This window comes from Magnolia sinica, chromosome 17 (genome assembly GCF_029962835.1).
Source record: "Magnolia sinica isolate HGM2019 chromosome 17, MsV1, whole genome shotgun sequence".
NCBI classification, from domain to species: Eukaryota; Viridiplantae; Streptophyta; class Magnoliopsida; order Magnoliales; family Magnoliaceae; genus Magnolia; species Magnolia sinica.
This window is the reverse complement of record NC_080589.1, coordinates 55935264-55961166: the sequence shown is the minus strand read 5'-3', so window position 1 is coordinate 55961166 and position 25903 is coordinate 55935264. Positions and strand designations below refer to the sequence as shown.

Sequence of the window (25903 nt, the reverse complement as noted above, 5' to 3'; positions counted from 1 at the left end):
GCCACCTCTATATATATATATATATATATATATATATATATATATATAGAGGTACTATAAGGTCGACCTCATGTGAACTTCCCATGAGGTTGAGCTGTGTGGGTCCCACCGTGATGTGTGTTGAACATCAACAACATGTATTCGATGGGTGCCTTTTAGGTTATGGGACATCTAAAAAATAAGCCGTGTAAGGAACTTAGGTGGGCCATACCATCTAAAACCATGTGAAGACATGCCTAAAATATATAAAAGCACTTGGTGGGGCCCACCCAAGTTTTGATTGTGGCTGAAACTTGGTATGACCCCTCATCTTAGTGGGACACACAGAACAGATGGGCTGGATTTGTGAATCACATCTCAGTGGGCCCAATAAATGATTATCAATATTTTAATAGGAGAATAACTCCTCTCAACCATTGTATGTGGTGTGGCCCACCCAAGTCATGGATTGACTTGATTTTTAAGCACGTGGACCACCAGGAACGGTGCTTTTGACCATCAGTCGAGTTACTGGGTGACCCAAACTTGAATCAACTTGAGTTCAGATTGGACGAAGTCTACTCCGTTCGGATTGAGTCATGAAGAGCCCAACGAGTAGAGTCGGATCAAGTCGCCCCATGCCTAGCTCTATACGTACATAAGAGAGGATGGGGAGAGGGAAGAGGAGACGTTATGGAGATGTGAGAGAGAGTAGAGAGACGTCTCCCAATGGGAGATGTCAATTGTCTACCACCTCAACAAAATAGAGATGAATTAGATGGTTAGAATTTCTTAATCCGTGTGATTTTAGATGATGGGAGTTGGGTGTAACCTGTCACTGGACCCGTGTGGCCCAAAGCTCTTTGGGTCCACCACGATATCACTGTGACATCCATTCCATCCATCAGTTTAACTAGGCCATTTCAGTATATGAGGCACATCCAAAACTCGTGGGCCACATCACAAGAAACAGTGGATTGAACGCCCACCATTTGAAACTTTTTGGAGCTCACAGAATTTTGGATGAGGAAATTTGTGCTTTCCCCACATCCTGGTGGTCAAAATCACCTTATGAATGGGTTAGAGAGAGAGAGAGAGAGAGAGAGAGAGAGAGAGAGAGAGAGATTGCAAACAACCAATGTAACTAACAGCGACATATTGCCTCATCTGCAGGACATTAAAGCCCATTTAATAGGCGGGACCAACCACCGTGCAAATTACTGAGGCGGAATTCCACTCTTGGAATGGTCCTAGGTGAGGCACACGAGTGCATTGCATTCGACCGTCAATAATTCCAATAGTGGCAGTCATCATGCGGTTGGACTTATCTCTCCCACCCACATGCTACTAGGGTAGGACATCTGTACCGTGCAAAAGGTAGGCCCCATCATCAAAGATTGCCCTTCTCCAAAATCATGCTGAACCACTCATTAGGTGGGCCACACCTGTTCAATGACTGACTGACTGACTGACTGACAATTTATAATGCATGCAGCGCTTATGGTTGGAATTTGGTGGCAAGTGCAAGCCCACATATCTGTACAAAGCCAGCAATAATTCATAATCGCAATAACCAAAAAAATACAATTTATCAGTGACAGAAAGAAACCTATACTGGTTGAGTTGCTAATCTACCCTCTCCTGAGGCAACCCCCGATTGACCATCTCACCCGTGGTCTTCCAACTCCGCAGCTCGGGTCAGGACTCTGGCTAGTCAAGGGGTATAACTCAACTGGGTCAAGAATGTTAGTAGAGGCGACTCATGGTACCGAACAGATTGGACTAGACCAATCCATGATCTTTACCCCAGGCGTCATGAAATCTCATGACATCAAAGCACCCTAAAAAAGAAGAGAGGTAATTGGGAAAGAAGAATAATTTTCAATCATTTGAAGTCAATGCAGCCAAGAAACTAATATGATTTCCACAATTTTCTCAATACTACTGTTTTGAGTGGAATGAACACATTTTAATTTCCTAAGGATGAATTTAAGCCAACAGAGCAGATAAGCATTTGAGCAAATAATCAAATTATAAGTTTCACCCATCAATTTGACAGGGAATGTATATCGAAACATCAAACAGCATTAACTTAACTGTATAGATCGTCATCATCAGCTCCAGCAGAGGCTGCAAATGGGTCAGACCCCACAGCTCCCGCTCCCGCCTCCGACCTCTCCGGGAACCGAAACTCGCTCCCAAAACCCCTAGACTGTTGTAGGTTTTGTGCAAACGCCTGATACTTGCGGATGTCAGCATCACTAACACTCCTGCGTGCAAACTTCATAGATTCCTCAAAGTGGCCTGCCTTGATCTCGGCCACTTCTTCATTGGAGTCCTCTTCCATAGCCTCGGGAGCATCCTTCATTCTTTTCTCCCTTTCTATGTCCTGCATAAGCGGGAAAAAATAAATAAATAAATAAATTTCATTGCTATGCTTCCCGGATAGGAGTTCTTCGTGGATTTCTGATGCAGTTTCACCTTACCCTACACGTTTTATGCCACGAATGATACACATGCACGTGCGTATGTGCGACTTGCAGCAATGTTTGTCAGAATGAACATACAAGGTTGTTGTGAACGCGTACATATGCATCCTGAGTGATGCATGTTTTCTTTTTTCTCATTTTTTTTTTAAATTTTAGTGGTTTCCAATAGTCTCATAGAATCAATGATTCACAATCCATTAGATTGCTAGTACTCTTAGTTGCATCAGTTCACATGGACAGTCCAATCGATTGATCTGAATGGTCTGTTAGAGAACACATTTCATGGGCTATTATGCAAAAATCACACTGATCAGATGATCTAATCAATACTTGATTTGGTGCTATTTTCTATGGCCATCCTTTTTCTAAGCCACGGATGGAATGGCAACAATTGCCTAACAGAAGTGATTCTTTAGAATCATAAGTAGTCCACGAGGGGTACTAAGAAATGGATGGATCAAATTGTTGACTGGACCTACTTTTGTGCAGATGATCATAACCATCCAGGTGAAAGGATACTGATCAAATGGTTAATATTTGTCTGATTGGTTGTTATGTTTGCATGGTAGCCCATGAAATGTGTTTTGGACCTAATGAACAGTCTAGATCAATGAATTGGATGGAGTGTCCTAATGCAACTGGGGGCACTATAACTTGCAGTGCCCTGAGAGCAATGGAGCATTTCTCATAAAAGAAATTTGAAAAAAAAAAAAGAAAAAAGAAAAAAGGAGAAAAAATCAAAGGAAATGTAAAAAGAGCATTCACATATTTCCAATTAAAAACTGGGAGTCCAAACCAATTAATTAATAGAATGTAAAAAGTCACGTCATAAACGTCTCACGTAGTAGTCTGTATAAATGTTACTACATAGTTTTACAGATTTGTAGCAGGTTTTACGATGTAATTCTATTTTTCTTTCTTTTGTATAAATATCACTAAGGTATTCTCTAAAAAAATCAGTTAACTCTTGTGAAAGAACAAGAAGGAAAATCAATGACAAGGCTTGCGATTATAGTTTGGTTGCCATGGTAATCATCATTAAAAAATGAACAAGAACATAGAAGTGGGAGGAATTCCTTGTGAATTAGTTCTTCAACACCACCAATAAAATGGAGAGATTATAGGCAAGGAATGAGAAATCTTTGGCAAGACAAGGTATATTTAAATTAGAAAGGATTTAACAGAGAGAGAGAGAGAGAGAGAGATTAAAGGACTCAATGGAGGATGTATTAGGAAATGTCTTCTAAAGCATCCGAGAGAGAGAGGGATTAAAGGACTCAATGGAGGATATATTAGGAAATGTCTTCTAAAGCATCCTCCATGTGGCACCTCTCGATGATGTCACTAGAACACTATCCATATGAATTTTGAAGTGCTGCGTCAGGTCAACGGGTGTCCAAGTGCTCCCAACGGTCCGAAGTACTACATCATCATCATCATCTAAGCCTTATCCCAATTGCCAACTAATAGGGGTTGACTACATGATTCCTGTGCCATTCCACTCTATCAAAGACCATATATCCAGTTCAACCATGAGTCATCAAATCTTTTCTTACTACCTCCAGCACGTCCTTTTGGGCTTTCCCGAGTCACTCATTCCAATAGGTGCATTACTTGGTCTCCATTGCTCAGATAGCCAAACCATCTAAGCTTTTCCCTATTCTTGTTACCCACTGGTGCTAATCCTAAGTTCCTTTAGAAGCATTCATCTCTGAGTTATATGATGCCCGATGCTGCATATGACGCTTGATATGCAGGCACTCAGAAGTTGCATACATGGCATATATTAATCCAAGTAAAACCAACTATATTGTGCAGCTCACTGCCACCAAGTCACAGTCCCAAGATCAGATTCATTGAACAATCCTAGCCTCTGGTTCAAGGATAATTGTTTGTGGAAATAGGACCATAGGATGTTTTCATTTTTAACCGTACAATAAACGTCAATCAATCTGATAGTCAGATAATCAAATAAGCTTAATTTTTGGTTCCTGATACATCTACACTGGGTACCATAATTTGGACAGTTTAAATTGACTATTTGCATGCCATGTGTGCAATATCTAAGTAATTTCTACATGCCTGCACAGCATCCATCATACTCTCCAGAGTCTCAAAGTTTCTCTTACTAATTCTATCCTTCCTCATCTTACCAGCCATCCAACTCAACGTCATCAATTCAGCTACACTCACCGAATGAGCATGTTGTTCCTTAAATGTCCAACATTTATAGCTATCCAATTAAAAGCTATCTGATTATATGGGCTAGAAATGCATCAGGGAAGTTCTCCGTTAAGTTGCTTTTGGTCTGATTTCAGAGCCAAGGCACCGTCTCCTCCATCTGTTCCATGATTAGTTCTATGGTGCCCCTCCCCAGGTTGCAGTTTGTGTGGTTGGTTTGTCATAAGAGGATCCTTAGTTTACAATCAATAATCTGCAGAGAAGGGGCATGATCCTTCCTAATATTTGCTAGATGAGCATGGATAGTGAGGAGTCAATTGACCACCTATTCGTCCATTGTTCCTTCGCCGGAAAGGTGTGGGGTCACTTCTTATCTTTGTTTCATACAGCTTAGGTGATGATGTTGATGGTGGAGGATCTTCTTTGGGCTTGGCATGGTGAAGGAGTAGGGAATGTGGAAAAGGGATTCGGAGATTGCTCATTATGGCCGTGTTTTTTGCTATTTGAGGAGTGAGAAATGGGTGCCGTTATAAAAATGTTCAGGTAGGGGTTGATGAGGTTATTAGAAAAGTAAAGAAGATTTTGGCTATCTATGTAAAGGCCACTTCAGCCACTCCTCTTGTTAGATTTTGGTTGCTGGGTGGTGTACACTTTGCTTGTTTCTTGCCAGCTTTTCTAATAAAGTGGCTGTTATCTCTCAGAAAAAGAAATTTACGCAGTCCCAAAAAGTAGAAGCATTCAGGTAACAACAATGCAACCTGTATACGAGGTGAGTCCCACCATGTACATGATCTGCCCAAAAGATTAGGCAGGTCAATGATTGAGTACCACATGTGTACGGAAACAAGATTTTTCTTTTTCTTTTCTTTTTTACTTCTTTTTTTATTACTACTAACTGTATTGGTATGCATATGCCCTACATGATAATTGATCTGCCCGATCATCCACAAGTGGATACCACCTGATGCACTACACAAATATCCAACGATGTGTCAATGGGTTTGCACTACACAAGAAAACTCTAGAAGGTGGAGACCACCCGATGCATGGATTGGATGTGAGCTTACCACATGTGGCCGCATGAGGCATATGCAGCAGAGGTGAAAAAACAATGTTACGATACTCACATGATTTGTCCAATTATCCATTTATGCATTAATGCTTGATGGAAAACCAATAAGAACTTTAGAACACGGAAAGGGGAGTAAAATCTACCTTCTCGATGTTTTCACGTATGGCATACTTGCAAGCACGCTGGCAGATCTCCGTAATATCAGCACCACTGAAGCCCTGAGTGTACTTGGCTAGAGCTCTCAGGTCAACATCTTTTGAGATAGGAGATTTTCTCAGGCAGGCTTTGAATATCTGATGGCGAGAGCTCTCATCCGGTAGAGGAATGTAAATCAGTTGATCAAGACGGCCTGGTCTCAGCAGTGCAGGATCAATTATATCAGGCCTGTTGGTGGCACCGATAATGAAAACCGTCTTCTTTGCAGACATCCCATCCATTTCAGTCAGGAGCTGATTCAGAACCCTATCGGCAGCACCACCAGCATCTCCCGAACTGCTGCCTCTCTGCCATGATAAACAGAAGTATATAATACCAGCCAAGACTGCTATAGTAAAGAACAAAGAATCTCAGACATTTAAGGTGAATTAGCATGCTTGCAGTTGCAAAGACCAACATAATGTACAAGCAACAAAATCATGTTAGAAATGAGAAGTCTTTCACATTCTCATTTCAACCATGATTTTGGGTGGAATGCCGGAATATTATAGGCTGCCTAATGCACGTTCCATTTCTGCACCACCCCAAAGGCTTGAGTAGGGCTTGGAAGGCCCCACCAACCACATTTTGGAGGTACAACCACATGCTGACTTATAAATGAAAACAAACCTGAGTTGCAATTGAGTCGAGTTCATCGAAAAAGAGGACGCAAGGTGCGGATTGGCGAGCCTTATCAAAGATTTCACGCACGTTGGCTTCACTCTCCCCAAACCACATCGTGAGCAATTCAGGACCCTTGATACTGATGAAGTTCGCTTGGCATTCATTGGCAATCGCCTTGGCTAGAAGGGTCTTCCCACAGCCAGGGGGGCCATAGAAAAGTACTCCTTTCGAGGGAGACATGCCAAACTTCTCAAACTTTTCTGGATGCTCCACAGGATACTGAACAGTCTACCATAGATACATGGAAACAGAAAGTCAGGTATAATTTGAGGACCTCCAGTACATGTTCGTTAAAGGCAATGTCCAAGTAAATTCCTACCTCCTGAAGCTCCCTCTTGACATTTTCAAGGCCTCCAATATCTTCCCAGCTGACATTGGGTACTTCGACAACCTGCTCATCAAAAAGAGAGAGTAGTCAGACTCAGAACAAAAGGAAAGTTGTCTTTGGCTATACTGGACCAGCAAAAAATGCAAGGATGTAAATTTCCTCACAGTTTCACGTAGAGCAGATGGATTGCTCGTTCCCAGAGCAGTCTTGAAGTGCTCATCAGTAACAGCCATGGAGTTCAGTATCTCTGCATCAATGGATTCATCTTCCAAGTCAATGACATCCATCTTCTCTCTGATGCATTGAAGGGCAGCCTCTGTGCACAAAGCAGCAAGATCGGCACCAACATAGCCATGAGTGTCCTTTGCAATTCGTTCTAGATCCACCTATAAGGGAATTGAACAATGTCACCAACTTGAGTGAATTAAAAAGACAACAAAAAAAAATAAAAAATCATAGACTCCATATGAAGACAAGGAAGGGTTGGGGGTTATGCATAGATAGTTTAGTTACATCTTCTGAGAGTTTCATGTTCTTCGTGTGAATGCGGAGGACCTCAAGCCGTCCAACTTCATCCGGAACCCCAATGTCAATTTCTCTATCAAATCTCCCAAACCTTCTCAGAGCTGGGTCTATGCTGTTTGGCCGGTTAGTAGCCCCAATAACAATAACATGGGCACGTGACTTTAATCCGTCCATCAAAGTCAAAAGTTGAGATACAATCCGCCTTTCAACTTCTCCATTCGTCTTCTCTCGCTTAGGTGCTATGGAGTCGATCTCGTCAATGAATATAATCGATGGAGCATTCTTCTCTGCTTCTTCGAAAGCCTTTCTGAGGTTGCTTTCACTCTCCCCTGCTAGTTTGGACATAATCTCTGGCCCATTGATACAGAAGAAGAAAGCACCGGTTTCATTAGCAACAGCCCTGGCTATTAATGTTTTCCCAGAACCAGGGGGGCCATACAGCAAAATGCCCTTTGGAGGTTTTACACCAATTGATTTGAAAAGCTGAGGATGCCTGAGTGGGAGCTCAACTAGCTCTCGGATCTGGGCCATCTGTTTCCTCACCCCACCAACATCATCATAACCCACTTCATCCAATCTGTCTTCATCCTCCCTTCGGACAGGCTCCCCCTCACAAAAGATCTCAGTATCTGGAGAAACCACACAGTACTCTGCAGGGTCGGTCTCTATTACCTTGAATTCTACACTCCTCATACCACCTCTAACAAGGAAGAAATCTCCTTTCCTTACTGGCCGATATGCCTCCAGGAAATAAGCTGCAAATATTCACATTAAAAAAAAAAAAAAGAATCACACTCCATGATGTAATACTGAATAAAAGAGTTTCTTCTCACTTCAATAGTACAACAAACACAAACATTTTCAGCAAGAAAAATGACAGATAGTACCTGAAAGGATATTTCCAACAAACATTCCAGGTTCCAATAGAAAAGGAAATCATGCAATAACATTGAGTAGAAGATCACCAAGCACAAACATGAAAGAGGTGGGAACTTAATTGTTTTAACACTCGGGATCTGTAATAGTCATGCATCTAAAATAAATGAAGACAGACATGCTTAGCAGAGACAAGTTTCAAGAATATCACTTTGTATTGCAGCACTGGCTTCCATTCACTATTCAATCCATTATTAGTACAAAGAGATCCATTCAACACCATATAACAAGGATCCAGTACTTCATTGAAATTATGCCGTGCCGAAATGATTTGGCGTTCCTTTTTCTGTTCTTTATTTTTGGAACCAGGATTGAACCCTGGATCACTCACACACACTACAGTCTCTGCCAGCTCATCTAATGAGCGGAAGACAATCCGACACTCTTGGACATGGCTCGTATAAAGTCTTAAGGTTTTTTTTTAAGTTCGATAGTTGTCATCTCTTACGTTGGGGATATCTTTTCACATATCAGACTATGACTGTATGTTTATTGTCCTTATTATGAATTTTGGGGTTTTATTTAGAAGAATAACTACAATATACTATTAAAATATAACACTTAGATATAATATTATAGAGAAGTACAACTCTCCAGGTTGTGACACAACAATTTGTCCCATCCTATGATCAGATGCAGCCTGCTGTTGTTGCCTGTGTGAACATCCGATGGGCTTGAATTGCCAGCGGAGGCATGGTCATGTGACAGCACTTCAGCTGGATAGTTTGGATCCCACATACACATAATGCCTTCACACATGTATGGATTAGCAGTAAATCACTGTCTCACAAATATTTTTGCTTTCAAAAGTATGTTAGCTATTTTTTAGATTGTGTCAATCCATTCAACAGAAATGGTAAAAAAGAAAAACGATAAATAGGTGGCATCCAAACAGGCCTTAGCTCTCAGAAAGTTGTTGATGCTGATCTGAATCAGTGTTCGAAATATCGTTATCGTGTTACGTATCGCATTCTTGGGATACAGATATGTATCGGTTATCGCATGGGATATATCAGTTGTATCATGCAATGTATCGTTGTTGTTGGAAACATGGGGAAATATTGGGAAATTAGTTTAATTTTTCAATAAAACTTCAGTTAAAAAAGACATCAATAACACTTATAAATCAAAATCTTACAAAAAAACGAGTACATATAATAGGTTTTCTTTGTATGGTGTCCTAATCTATGCGTTGTCCAACTAAATTGATGTAAGTATATTCAATATCTATTCATATAATTTATAAATGTAAGAAAACGTGTGGAAACAAATGCAATACATTCACAAGCAAAAGAAGAATCACTAGATTAGGTTACATACATGCTTAATTTTATGTTTGGACACAAAATTGCAAACGATTTGCGAGAAATTGGGAATTTTCAATTTTTTCAATTTTTCGCAACTCACCATCTCTTCCAAATCTCAAAATCGAAACTCCCAATCCATGACTTTTCTTGCAAAACATGAAAAATCATGGATTTCTATCAATTTGACACTAATTTAACATGATTTACAGAAAATAAAAGAATCAGAATTCAAAAATTCTCACCAGATCGAACATGTGGGATATATCGCACTACCTGTGTTTTGTATCGCACAGGTGGGATACATGATATATCGTGGGATATATCAGCCGATATCGTCGATATTTAAAACACTGATCTGAATTATGGTTGGCAATCTTAAGCGAACGGTATGAAAATCAAGGCTCATTCCCTATACTGCCAGTGGCGAGCTATGGGTCCGCAACTTGGTATCGTTGAGAAGATCTTTTCAGCAATCTGCAAATTACATGCAGTTTCCTTTGGGTTATGGTTACTAGAAATTCTTGTTCTTGGCTAAGCAGCACAAAAGTACCATTTTTCCTATTGCCCATGCATCATGGGCCTGGAACCCAGTAGTCACCATGAGTGGCAACTTGACTGTTCTGTCAATAGTTCATAGGCCAGCCACCTATCTTCAAGTATGTTCCTAGTGAGTGTTTCCTAAAGGATTCGTTGACTCTTCAAACTAGTATGCTACACTAGAAAGGATGCTGATTCCCGGCCATGTCGACCCCATTGTTACAGTCTGGACCCTGGAATTTATTGGGGCATCTAAGGTCCTTTCCTCTTTCCTTTTCATTTGTTTCCTTTACCATGATAGCTCTACCCCCTTAAATAATAGAGTTTGGGCCTCCATCAAGGGATCTGACCTTTACATGATTGACCTGACGGACAAAATCCTAAATGACGATTAATCAGTAAAAAGAAAATGTAGAATGGCATTTTTTCCATTTGTGGAGATCACAGAGAACTCCGTCTGCAATTTCATTCAGTTCCCAGTGCACATGAACTAAGGTACTTCAATTTAGTTGTGAATTTATGGTACTGTTGTGCTTCTATAAAGTATCAACTCCTTGTTTGATCTATAAAATGCGCAACGACGGCAAATCAATGGATACAGTACAATGCTTGTGGCAGATCCTAACCTTGTTGGTATTTGCATGGCATCATGTGCAGAAAGGATGTGAGGATCTTCACCAGTACATGGTGAGTAGCTATCAAAATTGACCATACATTGATACCAACAACAGGGATAGGATTGCAATTCTCAAATCCAGGGAATAGATACAGGTACAAGTATCTCATTCATGCTAGTAATCTTATAGGCTATTCATATGGAGTTTTATCATCAACACCATCATCTAAGCCTTATACCAGCTAAATAGGGTCGGCCACGGGAATCCTTTTCCACCATTCCACTCTATCAAGGGCTATAACATCAATTAGACCATAGGTCATCAAGCCTTTACCTGTGGCCTCCACCCATGTCCTTTTGGGCCTTCACCTTACCCTTTTAAAGCATTAACTTGTACCAACTCACCCCTAATCCCCCTTTTTTTGAAAGATGCTAAAGATTTAGTAAAGGCTAAAGGCTAAAAAAAAAAAAAAAGAGGGAAAAACTATACAAAAGGGAAAAGAGACAAGGAACACAAACCCACCTAATGCAGGGGCATTTTCACATCGGGCTCGAGTGGGGTAACCTATGGGATGCAGGGACACACTCGGGGTAGGTGGCCCGTGAGAGGCGGGCCCCACCCATGTGAGGCGAGTGGCCCATGTGAGGCGGTACCCATGTGATGTGGGGCCCAAGAGGGGGGTTCGGCCGAGGTCCTAACCCGTGCAATGTGGGGCATGGGCTATGAGATAAAGGGATTAATTCGCCATGCTCTATCAGTTCGAGATTTTAGAGCAAGTGGTTAATTGTCATGCATCGAATTGGTATCAAAGCGAGAGGTCTCGTGTTCGAGACTCCTTACCGGGAGTGATTAATGCAGGGGCATTTTCACACCGGGCTCGAGTGGGGTAGCAACCTTAGCCCTAGCTTACAAAAGAAGGCCCCAAAGCCCCCAGAACCCACAAAATGAAAAACCCCAAATCCTTTAAGGATCCCAATCCATAATATAACTCATAATCTTGGACAATACCCCAGCAGAAGAAGGATTTGTCCCGAAACCAATGATTATTCCTTTCAACCTAAATTGACCAACAAATCGTGAGGAAAGCGATTCTCCATTTAGACTTCTTTTTACCCACTTGCTCTCCAACATGCTAGGAGAGAAAAGGCCCTTCGGATGAAATTTACCCAAAAACGCCCCGCATTGCCAAAGAAAATAAGAAATCTCTCCTCAGCTTATCGATCCTATCAATAACCCATTCAAGACAGCAAGACGAGGACATAGACTAACCAAGGAAGGTTAGATGGGAGGTCTTGATCAAAGTGATCCTCCCCCCAATAGATCGAAGCTTATTCTTTCAGCAAGAGAGTTTTATCTCCATTCTCCCAAGAATCTTATCCCACAAGTGTTTCCCACGTTTCCTAATATACACAATCTTATCAAAGCGATCCTTCCCCCCAGTAGATCAAAGCTTATTCTTTCAACAAGAGAGTTTTATCTCCATTCTCCCGAGAATCTTATCCCACAAGTGTTTCCCAAGTTTCCTAATATATACAGAATCTTTTCCCATAGGTGTTTCGCAAGTTTCCTAATATTACACAAGGGGAGACCCAAATAGGAGGAAGACAAGACCCCGACTTGACAGCCGAAAATGCCAACCAACTTGGATATCTTAGAATCGAATAAATCGATGCTACGCAACTCATTTTTAACAAGATTGCCTCCCTAACCGGACACCACTTCAAAGCACCTGATAATTTTCCTAAGATTTTCAACCATGAACCCGTCAGCTTCATAGAGGAAAGGGTATCTTCAATGAACTGAAGATGGTTGACAAGACATGGGGCGTTAGGAACTTTGAAACCATGAAACAAACTAACAGACTGACCCTTCAAAAGCATGTGACTCAAAGCTTCAAAAATAACCAGAAACCAAAAGGAGGATAGGACAGTCCCCTTGCCGATGACCCCATGAGGCTTGAGAAAAGCCTGGTTAGCGGGGCGGAACAGAATTCAAACTATTGCTAATCTCATCAAATGTGGTATGCAACTAGTGAACATATGCTTGTGTTGTATGAGTGACGTGGAATCGACAAACCACCTGCTCATCCATTGCTCTTTCACGACTAAAATCATGGCAAAGTTCTGTCAACTCTATTCTATTCCTTGGTGTAATCCTGAGTCGACCTTCGGTTTAATGCAAGCCTGGAATGGGATCTATTTGGGAAAGATTAAGGGCCTGTTTGTTAACGCTGAATTATTGCACTTAACTCGGAATTGGGAAAAAATTCTGTGTTTAGTGGTGTTTGTTAATGCGTTGTTAACGCGGAAGAAGGAAAGCGCTGAGTGGTTTTTCACTGAATTCTTTCAGTGATAGGAGTCTGGCTTAATGGTGAACGCGGAATGTGCTCCATAAGTTTTTCTATTAAAAAAAAAATTTGCTTCCAAAATTACCCCTGCGTGCACAATACAAAACTAAATTTTAACATGTAAAACTTCTTTATGCCACACCATGATTTTTGTGTTTGATCTACACCGTCCATCAACTTTTTCAGATCATTTAAGCTGTGAGCCAAAAAAAAAAGAGGCAGGTCCAAGGATTAATTGGACCACATTACAAGAAACAGTGTCGAATGAACATTAACCATTAAAAACGTTTTGGGGCAATAAAAGTTTTGGATAAGGCTGATATTCATTGTTTCCCTTCATCTAGGTCGTTATGACCTAATCAACAGATTGGATGTCAAATAAACAGTACAGTGGGCCTTAGAAGGATTTTTAATGGTGGATATCCATTCATTATTTTTCCTGTGGTGTAGCCCACCTAAGATTTATATCCTTATCATTTTTTGTATCAAGCCCTAAAATGATCTGTAAAAATGGATGAACGGAATGGATGAAACATGTACATCATAGTGGGGCCCACAGAGCACCAACCACCAGCCACGGGGCTGGTGTCAGAGGGAGTAGCCAATCCATCTCGAGTCAGGGGGACGCGGATTTCCTGCAAAAGGCTTTCGCGGGAAGTTCCTGCGCTGGAAACTTAGGTGGGACCTACCGTGATGTTTGTGAGAAATCCACCCCGTCCATCCATTTTTTGAGATCATTTTAGGACTTGAGAGAAAAATTGAGAAGGATCCAAGACTGAAGTGGGCCGCAATAAAGGAAAATGTGTACAGGGAAATTCCTACCATTGAAACGTTCCTGGCATAGACAATGATGTTTATATGCCATCTATACCGTTTATAATGTCATTCATACTGGGATGAAATGAAAACAAAAATATTATCCTAATTCAATGCTTCTGTGGCCACACAAATATTTCAAGTGTTGACGTTCAATACTCACATTTTTGGCCCACCTAAGTATCGGATATGGTTCATTTTTGTCCTTATGTCCTAAAATGAACACACAAAACGGATGAATGGAGTGGATTTCTCACAAACATCACGGTAGGCCCCACCTAAGTTCCCAGCGCAGGAACTTCATGCTAAAGCCTTTCGCAAGGAATCCCCGTCCGAGTCAGGGACGGGATTGGGAAGCGAATTGGCTGGTGTATTGATGTAAGCAAGTTCTGTGGGTCCCATCATGATGTATTTGTTATATCCAAACCGTCCATCTATTTTGCGAGCTCGTCGTAAGACTTGAGCTGAAAAATAAGACATATATAAAGATAAACTGGACCACACTGCAAAAAGTAGTAGGGGATTGAACATGTACCATTGAAACCCTTTTGGGGTCACAGAAGTTTCGGATCAATATGAAATTTGTTTGTCCTCTTCATCCAGATATTTTTGACCTTATGAATAGATTAGATGGAAAATAAACGTTATAGTGGGCCCTACGAATTTTTTAACGGTGAAAATCATTATCCCACTGCTGTTTTTGGTGTGGTCCATTTGAGTTTTGGATATGATTCATTTCTTGGACAATGCTCTAAAATAATCTTGAAAAATACATTATTTTAGGGCCCATGTAACTTTGATCTCCTTTGAAACGTTCATACAAGGTGGACCTCGAGGAGCGTCTTCGCACGACATATATCCACGTGTGATACGAAAACAGATTGGCTACTCCCCCAGCCACCAGCCTGGTGGGTGATGGTCGGTGCTGTGAGGCCCCACGATGTATGTGTTTCATCCATTTAGTTCATTCATTTTTTACATATCATTTTAGATCTTTATCCCAAAAAATTCCGCCACACTTATACATACAAATCATTAATTTGCGATCTGTATTCATGAATAATAATATTTTAATTTTCTATTAAGTATTTTATAGTTTATTTGAATTAAATAGAATAATTTTATTTTCATTTAATAAAAAATAATTTCTTTATAATGTAAAATATTTCCAAACAGGAGATAGGGGCAAATGTGTCAAATCAACATATTTCAGACAATTCATATGTTTGTTAACAAACAGATTGTTTCAAATTTAGTACTTAGTTTTCAGACTTCAGCCATAGTTACCAAACAAGTTTTTTGACTTCCGATTTCAGATTCAAGCTTCAGATTTCAGATTTAGCTTCAGATTTCAAATTCAGGCTTTAGACTTCAGGTTTAACAAACAGGGCCTAAGTCTGCTATCTGGTGTGTGGCTATTATCGCAATCTAGTGGGCTATCTGGGAGGAAAGGAATGATCGATGCTTTAATGATGTCTCTTCGACCGCCATGGTGGTGGGGTCCAGGGCTAAAAGATTAGTGATAGAATGGGCTTCTATTGTAAACGACCTTAAGTCTTTTGATTTTAGCTTCCTAGGCTTCTAAGAACCTCCCTGCTACCTCAGCAGCTGTGTCCCTTTTCTTTTTCCCTTGTTGTTTTCTTCCTTGCTCTTTTCTGGTTTTAATGAATTTTCTAGTTGCTTCTTTAAAAAACAGAAAAGCCAATGGGGACTTCTTTGATCATAACAAAGATCTAGCAAAAGAGACACGGGCCTTCATCCAAATCCTCCATTTACAACCACACCGGATTCTGTCAAGCATATAATGAATGAAATCCCAGTCAACATAATCGCAAACTTTCTCTAAATCTAGTTTGCAAAGGACACCTTGTTGATCGGCCCAATAACAAGAATCCAAGCATTCATAAGCGATCAGGGCACTATCAAGGATTTGCTAGCTAGTAATGAATGCACTCTGGAGCAGGGAGATAATCCTCAATAGCACTGCCCTAAATCTATGGCTCAGGAATTTGGCTAGAATCTTGTAAAGGTAAATGGGCCTAAAATCTTTAAGATTCATGCCCCTTCAACCTTCAAAATAAGAGTCAAAAAAGAGCATCCCAGGTTGCAGTCAAACTCGAAGAATTCAATAATCAAACCCAGTTAATCTTGCTTAATGAGGTCCTAGAAGATTTGGAAGAAAGTTAACAACAACCCATCCGGGCACAAGGCTTTGTCCCTAGCTAGGCTCAACACACCTTCCTCAACTTCCTCCTCTGGAGTGGGAAGCTCTAAAGAATCAGCCTCTTCCAAAGATAGACGGTCAAAGGCCAAATTATGAGCCAGCCGCACACAATCCTTTTTAGATTATAAATTGGAAATGAAACTAACAATGGCATCAGAAATAGAATTCTTATCTTCCAACATGGAACCATTCACCGAGAGGAAGGAAATACAATCAAAGCTAGCTATGACATTGGCTATCCCATGTAAAAACCGTGTACTTGCAACCTTCTTTTAGCCAAGTTTCCTTCGAGCTTTGACGCCGCTTGATTTCCTCCTTGAGTCTGGAATTTGTGAACGGCAACAAGCTTCTCTCAGGGACTTATCTGATTCCGACATCGGCCCAACTTCCTCTTTAACATCCAAAGCTTAAAGCTCGAGCAGCAAGGACTCCACCTCAACTTCCCTTTGCCTGAACACTTCGTTATGCCAGACCTTTAGCTTAGCCTTGGGAAATTTGAACTTCTAAAAAAGCTTGAAACCCACTCAACCTAAAACTTCAAAAGAAGACCACCATTCTGAAACCAGAGACGAGAAGCCATCGACCTCAATATAGGCCAGTTCGAACCACAGAGGTTTAGGACCCCAATCGACATCATCATATTCTAAAAGCATAGGGAAATGGTCAGAAACTGGCTTAGGGAGGCCCCTCTACCTAGCTAGAGAAAAATTGGCCACCCAATCAAGAGAAATTAAAAACTGATCCAACCCGAACATAGCGAGCCTCCCCTGCTCGTAGGATGAGGTAAACTTAACTCTCCCCATAGGAAGGTCAATCAGATTATGCTTAAGAACCGAGTCTAAGAAACCTTACATATTATGCAAAATCATGAAACTCTTAAAATTTTCATGGGCAAACCAAACCTCATTGAAGTCACCAACAACACACCAAGGAAGGGTCATTTGCCGCCAGCAACAAAAAGCTCCTCCCAAAAAGCCAGACACAGTACCGAGAGAGCCCATAAACACTTGAAAAGACCCACCGAAAGCCAAAGGAAACCCCCACAATACCGCCAACACACAAAGAAAGACCCAACAAGCCATCCTCATGCCCCCAAATTTTGGGGATCCCACATGACCAAAATGCCACCAAACACAATTGCATCTAAAACCTCCAGGTCCACCCTCTTGCCACCCCAAATGGACTCAACAAACATACAATCCATACCCTGGGACTTGGTTTCCTAAATAACAATAAGGTGAGCCTTAAATCTAATACAAATATCCTTAACCAAGGTGCATGTCTAGGGGCACCCTAACCCTCTAACATTTCAACTGAGGATCTTCATTTAACAACTAATCTAACCCCTCTCCCCTTTTTTTCATTCCTAGGGATGGCTTCTAGCATTCCTTGCTGAGCAAACCCAAGGTTGGACAACTCCCTATGCGACTTAGACAGCATTGGAGACACAAAAATTGACAAAAGACACAACCCAAAGACCCCTCTGTTCCATAAATTAGAAAAGGGCCACATAATGACTGTCCCAATCATTGAAGACCACCCCAAGGTGGTGGCCCACATGACAAATAGTCTTCTGAATCCAACTCTTCCCCCTCGCGGTAGAGGCCATCCCCTCCAAACCATTAGCAAGGTAAGCAAGGGAGCAACCCTAGCTTAAGGTTGCTTACAGAAGAGGAATATCCAAGGCCTCATCAAACATGCCAAATTCCACCGCTTCCTGCTGGAGAACAATACTCCTTTTGGAAAGAAAAAAAAGGAGAGGGTATTCGAGCCCAAGTAAGCCACCATAGCCAACGGACCATGGTTCTCAAAAGATGGGTCCAAGGGAGGAGACATTGCAATGGATAGGGAGCAGAGGAAAGAGGGTGTCTGAAGAGAATGGGGAAGTAAGGAATGTCTCGAGGCAAGAGGGGGAAAAGGTGGGAGAGTCGCTCGGCCACATGTATCCCCATGAGAAGAGTTTTGGGTAAGAAGCACACGAGCAGGAGAATACACGTGAGAGCCCTCAAGGGAACCAAATGGTAAAATCTCTACCCTCACCACCTCAACAGAAGTGAAGGAAAGATCCGTCAAACACGTCCACATCAAGAAACATCTCTCTAATCATCATTGATCGAGAGGCCCCTCGAAGCTCGAGACACCATCATCATAGCTAGTGATGTCATCGATCTAAGAATCGCCTCCCAACCTCTTCCCACTCTAAACAAAAATACCCATAACCTAAAGGGAGGCAAACTCAAAGGGAGGTCAGTCTGCAAATTCTGGTATTAAATGGACTAATGACTTGGAAGCATCCAATTGACTTGCAACATTGTCAAAATTGTTATTGTATTGCAAATCGAATGGGGTTTGAATCTCATCGAATTGCAATTCATAAGATTTTTTATTTTCCTAAAAAAGGGAAAATACAAAATAAAAATAAAAATAAAATAATGAACTCATCAATCATCCGTTTCCCATTATGCTCTAAGAAAAGTAATACATGTCATGGTAGCATTAACATAGTATAGTCTTTCAATAAATGAAAGTACATCTTAGAATCCTTTAATAATTTATGTTCTTTTTAGTTTTTCTTGTGTAGAATATATTTTTTTAAAAGTGATATTTGATTCCATTGATCCACGAAAAAGATTTTTTGCTTTTTAACCATCATTACCATAATACATATAGATCAACATGATCACAGTCATCCATAAAAACATTCCAGATAAGCAATGTTATTAAAATCGTACAATTCACGATATGAATTGTATCGTATCATATGGGTGTACGATTTGAATTGTACACCCAAATCGCAAATCCTAAATAATCACACGATTATCGTATGAATCATATCGAATCGTACAATAATCATATCGAATTGTACAAATCGTAAGATAATCGTGGATTGCCTAAATGGGCCCAAAAAACTTTAAAAATCAAATTTTTATTATTTTTTATTCAATTTTTTCTTTTTCTTTGTACCAATTTGCTCATAAAATATGAGAAAGGCTCTCCCCTGTTAAAAATATCTTCATCTTTTTTTCTTTTGAGAGAAAGAGAGGAGATTTGGGGATTTTGATATTCAAAGACCCAAAACAAAGAAATCAAGATATCGTTTTATTCACAATGGAATCGAATGCCATTTTTCTAACATAATTTTACACAAGAAAAGTACAAAAGAATACAAATTTTAAAGGAATCTTGTATGTCTTTTAAGGTTCAACCCCATCAGTCAGATACACCATTCCATGGTGGGCCACATGCTTAAAAATCAAGTCAATCTATGACTTGGGTAGGCCACACCATATACAAAAGTTGAGAGGGGTCACTCTCCTATTAAAACATTCATAATCATTTATTGGGCCCACCGAAATGTGGTTCACAAATCCAGCCCATCCATTATGTGTGTCCCACTTGGATGAGGAGTCATACCAAGTTTCAGCTGCATCCAAAACTCAGGTGGACCCCACCAAGCACTTTTTTATGTTTTAGGCATGTCTTAACATGGTTTTAGATGGTATGGCCCACTTGAGTTCCGTATATGGCTGATTTTTGGGATATCTCATAACCTAAAGGGGACTCACCAAATGCCAGGTGTTGAAGTTCGACACACACACACACACACACACACACACACACACACGACTGCTTTTGGTTACAACAAATATCATGAAATTCCATGATATTTAATGATTAATCAATCTAATTGGTGCAAAATATCAGGATATTCATTGCCACGAAACACATCCTAAAAAGGATGAGAAACAAGCATAACTAAATCGTAAAGCATAGCATTCACTTAAAAGGTGATTCAAGGTAGGATTCAAATAGTTTTGCCTAAGATTTGACTCAAATAGTCCATTGTAAATCATGGGATTTTGACAACTATGCTGACTTGTAATGTCTATTTTGTTTTTGTTGGACATTGTTAGTTCTTACTCTACGATCTCAATTCCATAAATAAGAAAAATCATGTTTCTCTGGTTCAAACAAGATGTGGTTAAGCAAAAATATATAGTGGCTTCTATTAATTGAACAATACATTAATAGAAGCTTTAGTATTACAACCCAAAGGTTTTGTTTTACTAAATTTTGAGTTGTGGACTAAACCCTCATCCATTGCTAAGTACCATAAACCGTGATATTAGACCTCCGTGGTCTAAGGAATTGTGGTTACTGTTGTTTCCCAGATTTTGGTATATGTTTCCAATAGACAAAAAAGGCATTTCTTTTACTCCGAAGTTAGGGGTAGCTTCCTAGGTTAAAGTTTAAGGTTTATTCAATTGCTCAAGAAGGTCTACTCCTTTACTACCCTCTGCTCATGGATCCAAAAAAGGATATCATAAAGATACAAAACTTAGGGTAGAAAATGGACAACTCCTTGTCTGGACACACAGTTTGCATCCAACCAATTAGGCCCTAGAAATTGACATGATCAAATCAAAACACCAGTTCTTCCACTATTGTTGTTGTTGTAAAAAAAAAAAAAAAAAAAAAAAAAAAAAGCTCAGTTAGAGAACAAAACATTTTTGGTATCTTATGTCTTGACTCTTCTCTACATAATGGTCCTCTATTTAGGAAAAAGATAGCTCCAACTCCTATAAACAAGGTTGGACTAAGACCCATTAACTTAAAAAAGCAAAAATAAGACTTAATCATGATTTCCTTCTTTTTATCAATTTAAACATGAAACACACAAATAAATGCTTGGACACTACTAAGGTGTATTTTGAACATGAATTCTCTATAGACGACTCAAAAGAGAAGAAACTCACGAGCATAACACAAATCCTAAAAATGAGTATAAACCCAACAGAAATATCATGATAAGCATAGTTTCCTACTAAAGTTAACTAAACAAAGAAGTAGCACCATTAACCAACCTGATCAAGTCCCTAAAGCTCCCCACTAAAAGTCCATAATATTAATAATAATAAATAACCATTAGAACAACTTAAAAATGCCACGCAAAAAAAAAAAAAAAAAAAGGGAATACAACTAAAATTCAATAATTCAATAGAGACAAAAAAGGAGAACAACAGCAAATAGAAATGCAACAAAATGGTAACAAACTCACGTTTCAAAAACGCGTCAAACAGGTTCCCGGTGATGCCTTCGATGGTATCATCCACCGGCAGTATATGCACCCGGTGTCCATACTTTACATCTGGACACTGGTGGACAGAAACCACATCGCCAAGCCTAACCCTAAGGTTCGACCTTACCACCTTATTCATCCGGATCTTAGGCTCATCACATGTATCATCCGCAAGAGCAATGCAGATCGTATCCTTCCTTTTCTTACCCTAAATAGCCACAAAGAGAAAATAACAAATCAGGAAGAATTAGAACATTGCAAACTCATCACCATGATACCAAGCATCCCATTTTCCTCAGAAACCCTAGGTAGGTTTCTAGAATTGAAGAACCTGTCTCTCATAGGAACCCAAAAAAAAAAGGGGTAAAGAAAAAGAAAATTGTACTTTCAAGGACAACCTTCAAACTCATCTACTTCACAAAACAACATCACCCTTGCAAAATTCTAACCCTAAAGAACCCTGGGCCTAGTTTGGATGCATTGTTTTTAACATTAGATTGTCTAAAAATTGAGATTCATAATGAATAGCCTCACTTAATTGCCAAAAAGCATAACAAAACAACATCAAGCTTGCAAAATTCTAACTCTAAAGAACCTTGGCCTAGATTGGATGCATTGTTTTTTTTAAGGGTAACGAAAAGTATATTATAAACAAGCGCCAAAAGGCAAAAGCTGTACAGGAAGAGGATGGGCAGCCACCCAAACTAATGACATGATAAAAGAATAATCAATTTCCCCTTTCAAAATTCTAACTCTAAAGAACCTTCGCATAGATTGGATGCATTGTTTTTTTTAAAGGGTAATGAAAAGAATATTATAGACAAGAGCCAAAAGGCAAAAGCTATACAGGAAGAGGATGGGCAGCCACCCAAACTAATGACATGATAAAAGAATAATCAATTTCCCCTTTCAAAATTCTAACTCTAAAGAACCTTCGCCTAGATTGGATGCATTGTTTTTTTTAAAGGGTAATGAAAAGAATATTATAGACAAGAGCCAAAAGGCAAAAGCTGTACAGGAAGAGGATGGGCAGCCACCCAAACTAATGACATGATAAAAGAATAATCAATTTCCCCTTTCAAGCTCAAGGCCCATTCAATAATCATGCCCTTTGATTTCAACATTACACTTCCCATAGAGTGCCTCATGTTCCTATGGCATCCCCCATTCCTCTCTTCCTAGATGACCCAAAGCCCCACCAAGAGATGCAAACGCCAAAGGATTTTCAAGTCTTCTTTGAGCTGAACCCCGTGCCAAGACAATAGGAATAAATCAATGAAATTTGGGCAGACCCACTTAAACCGGAACATGGATAGGATAGGATAACATTCCACAAAGAGGTTGCTGCCAAACAATGCATAAAGAGGTGGCTAATAGATTCAGAATCAGCCATACACATAAGGCAAACATTTGGGAGGACCATTCCCCTTTTCTGAAGATTATCCACTATTAAAACCTTTCCTTGGCCAACCAACCAAGCAAAGGCCGCAACTTTCGGCAGCGCACCATATGACCAGATAAAATTGGTAGCAGCTACACCACTGGAGTTTTCACCACTATCTCAGACTTGCCACTTGTAGAATGAACAGACCGAGAAGCATCCCGAACTCTCCAACTACCAACACATCTTATCATCATCACCAATAGTTGGATAGCAAAATTTGATATGATCCAACAGGGAGCTCAACTCCCCCACCTCCAATGCATTGTTTTTAACATCGGGTTCATAATGAATAATCTCGCCTCTGATGAAGTTTCCACTGTTCCAGCTGGCTAGTTGCGAGATTTTGGGTGATGGAGGATGAATATGGGAAGGAGGAGCAAGAATGAGAAGAGAAACAATACAGTTTTTGAAAGATAGAAGAGAAATCAACAACAGATGGGTAAAAGATCCAATAGTAGGTTTTCATTCTCAGGTTTCAAGGCCAAAAGAAACTAGATTTTGCATATCCTATTTAGGACCTCCGTGTGGACTGTGGAGAAAATGGATATATGATCAAACAAAACCTGATTCCCCAAATATCATGTAAATATCCACTTTGGTGAGCATGCGAATAGGCCCTGAAAACATTATCTTCATCAAATATGCCCAACAAAAATAAAAATAAAAGATAAAATCAGTCACAAAGAGCACAAAAAATAAACTGATGTGGTAGAATCCAAAGTGCTATTTTCAAAAGAATTTATTGGAAAACCAAAATTCTTCAAGGACTTCTAATGCCCACCATTAGAAACTTCTAATTTTCCAAAAACTTTTATACAAAAATGATGTAATCTGACCTTCACACTGCTCACAATGCTATTTATCATGCACTTGCACAAATATCAGATGCATGATACAGTGGTCTAACAATCTATACCATTCATCTGATAGGCCCCAATATCGATGGGGCTGATGGGCATGCCCAAAACTCTGATGACAATATGATCTTAAACACCCAACTCAGTGACCTGTATACCGAATGGTAAAGGATAACAAGTTAACAGCAGCACTGTCCAAATTGGTCATCAGTTGGACAGTTGTGAAGCCTAGGATTGTCCAATTCATGAGATTTTTCTACTCCGCCCTATCTGAAGTGGGGCCAACCAGATGAACAACCCTCCCTAAGGTATTCCATAACAGTAAAGGTGGCCATAACAGCCACCACCATTAACTTTACGATGCGGGACTAATAGCTCTTACAACCCCCATAACGGCCATTATGGTCTCTCTTTTTTCTTGTAAAAAATTTTATATATATATAAAAAAAAAAAAAACAAAAAAAACAAAAAAAAAAAGAAACAAAAACTGCATTTAACCCATAACATTGAAAAAAAATTCCAAAAAACTTATATCTGCCCCGTAATAGACCATTTCGAGGTTGTTAAGGCCTTTACAAGAGATGTAACGGGCCGTTAACAACAATTACAGGTCATTATTCCCATAACAGCTGTTATGGCCATTACGATCCCGTAAAATGTGACAGTTGCCACCGTCACCTTTACATAATGGCATTTACAGCCTTGTAACGGCCTTTACAGTACACGCCCTCTCACTTCTGTTCTTTTTTATATCAAGTTATAAGTGGGAGCAGATTCAGTGAGGCAGGGGTCTGATCAGGCATGGTAAGGACCTGACATGGCAAGGTTTGATTGGACCAGCCCTGTGTAACGTCGGTCGAGACGTACATGACCTAACCACTTCCAAACATGCCTTGCATGGCCCCATCTCCAACAGCAGCACATAGCCCAATCAAATCTCGCAACTCAGGGGCTTACAGTGTTTGGTGAGGCCCCTGCCTCACTGAATCGGCTCCCGTTATAAGTAGGCATAGGCATGTAGTGTGCCCTAAATCACACAGTATTAACCACCAGGGCCCACTGCTCAGTGATCCAGACCGTTGTACTGATGGGCCCTGCCATGTATAACGAATATCCTAAAAGTCTCCTAAACCTGGATTGATACCCTAGAAAAAGACTGTTCATAGAAAATTACACCAACAATCGACATCCAGTGTTAAAAAAGGCCAAAACAGAGCAAGGATCTACATCCATTGATAAAAAAACCAAAGCTTGGACAGATAAGATCATCCAACCGCCCAGATTTCCGGCACCTAACCCATCCACGGTGCTTCCCACCAGATCAACAGTCCGGATCGGACCCCACTCGTGTAACCTGCACGCCTCATTACCCCACACCCCATAAAAGAATTAACGAAGAACATCAAATCCCTTCTCCAACCCTAAAAACGCAGATAGAGAAAGAGAAGGGAGGAGGAGGATGAATTGCAGTGGCATCATCGTAAATAGAAAAGACGGAGAGGGTACCTTGATGAGGATGGTATCGCCACGGAAGAGCTGGAGCTTCTCCATGGTGTCGGGATGGATGGCTACGACGGAATTGTCGTCGTTGGTCGCCTCATCAACGACCAGACGATTCGGAGCCTTCTTCCTCTCAAGGATGGCCGTGCTGAAATCCTTCTTCTTCCTGGCCCACCCATCATCATCATCACCACCACCACCACCACAAAATCAGCCAACATTCAACAATCATAAGACAGAAAGAGAGAGAGGGAGGGAGAGGATTCTTACGAGTCTGATGATTCTGCATGGTGGGCCATCTTGATGATCTTCTTCTTCTTTGAGGAAAGACAGAGAAGAAAAAGAATGAGAAGCGCAGATGAAAGACGGTGGGTGGGGGTATTTGTACTTGTTGAAAAGTTTCCTACTTTCCAGCTACTAATACCTCTTAAGGGGAGATTCTCAGGTCCAACAGGTTGGACCATTACTCACGTCCATCTAGTGGATAAATTATAATCTGTAATTTAAGTGACAAATCCAATCCGTCCAATAGATATTCCATACTATAAGGATCAATATGTGAAACAATCATACCGATAAATCATTATTTGGACATCATAAAATGAAATAATTTCTATACATTGAAAGTAGCAAACGTAACATGATACACGTGATGATTGGATGTGATTGATTTTTGAAAGTAATATCCATGATGGTTCGAATCTATCGGACGGGTTAGATTTTTAGTGAATATGACAGTTTAGAAGTTATCTAATGGGTGAACGGTAAAATATCGTTCAACCTGT

General features: G+C 40.3%; 1 protein-coding gene across 1 annotated transcript; it reads right to left on the bottom strand.

Moving 5' to 3' along the window:
- Positions 1-1840: 1840 nt before the first annotated feature.
- LOC131231707 (cell division cycle protein 48 homolog) lies at positions 1841-25524 on the bottom strand. Its single transcript, XM_058227995.1, has 9 exons — positions 25389-25524; positions 25125-25284; positions 21297-21525; positions 7442-8208; positions 7093-7314; positions 6920-6991; positions 6547-6828; positions 5865-6224; positions 1841-2368 (listed from the first exon to the last, which is right to left on the bottom strand). Exons 1-9 carry the CDS (start codon positions 25415-25417, stop codon positions 2072-2074), a joined length of 2418 nt encoding a protein of 805 aa, XP_058083978.1. The 5' UTR covers positions 25418-25524; the 3' UTR covers positions 1841-2071.
- Between the last annotated feature and the right edge of the window lie 379 nt (positions 25525-25903).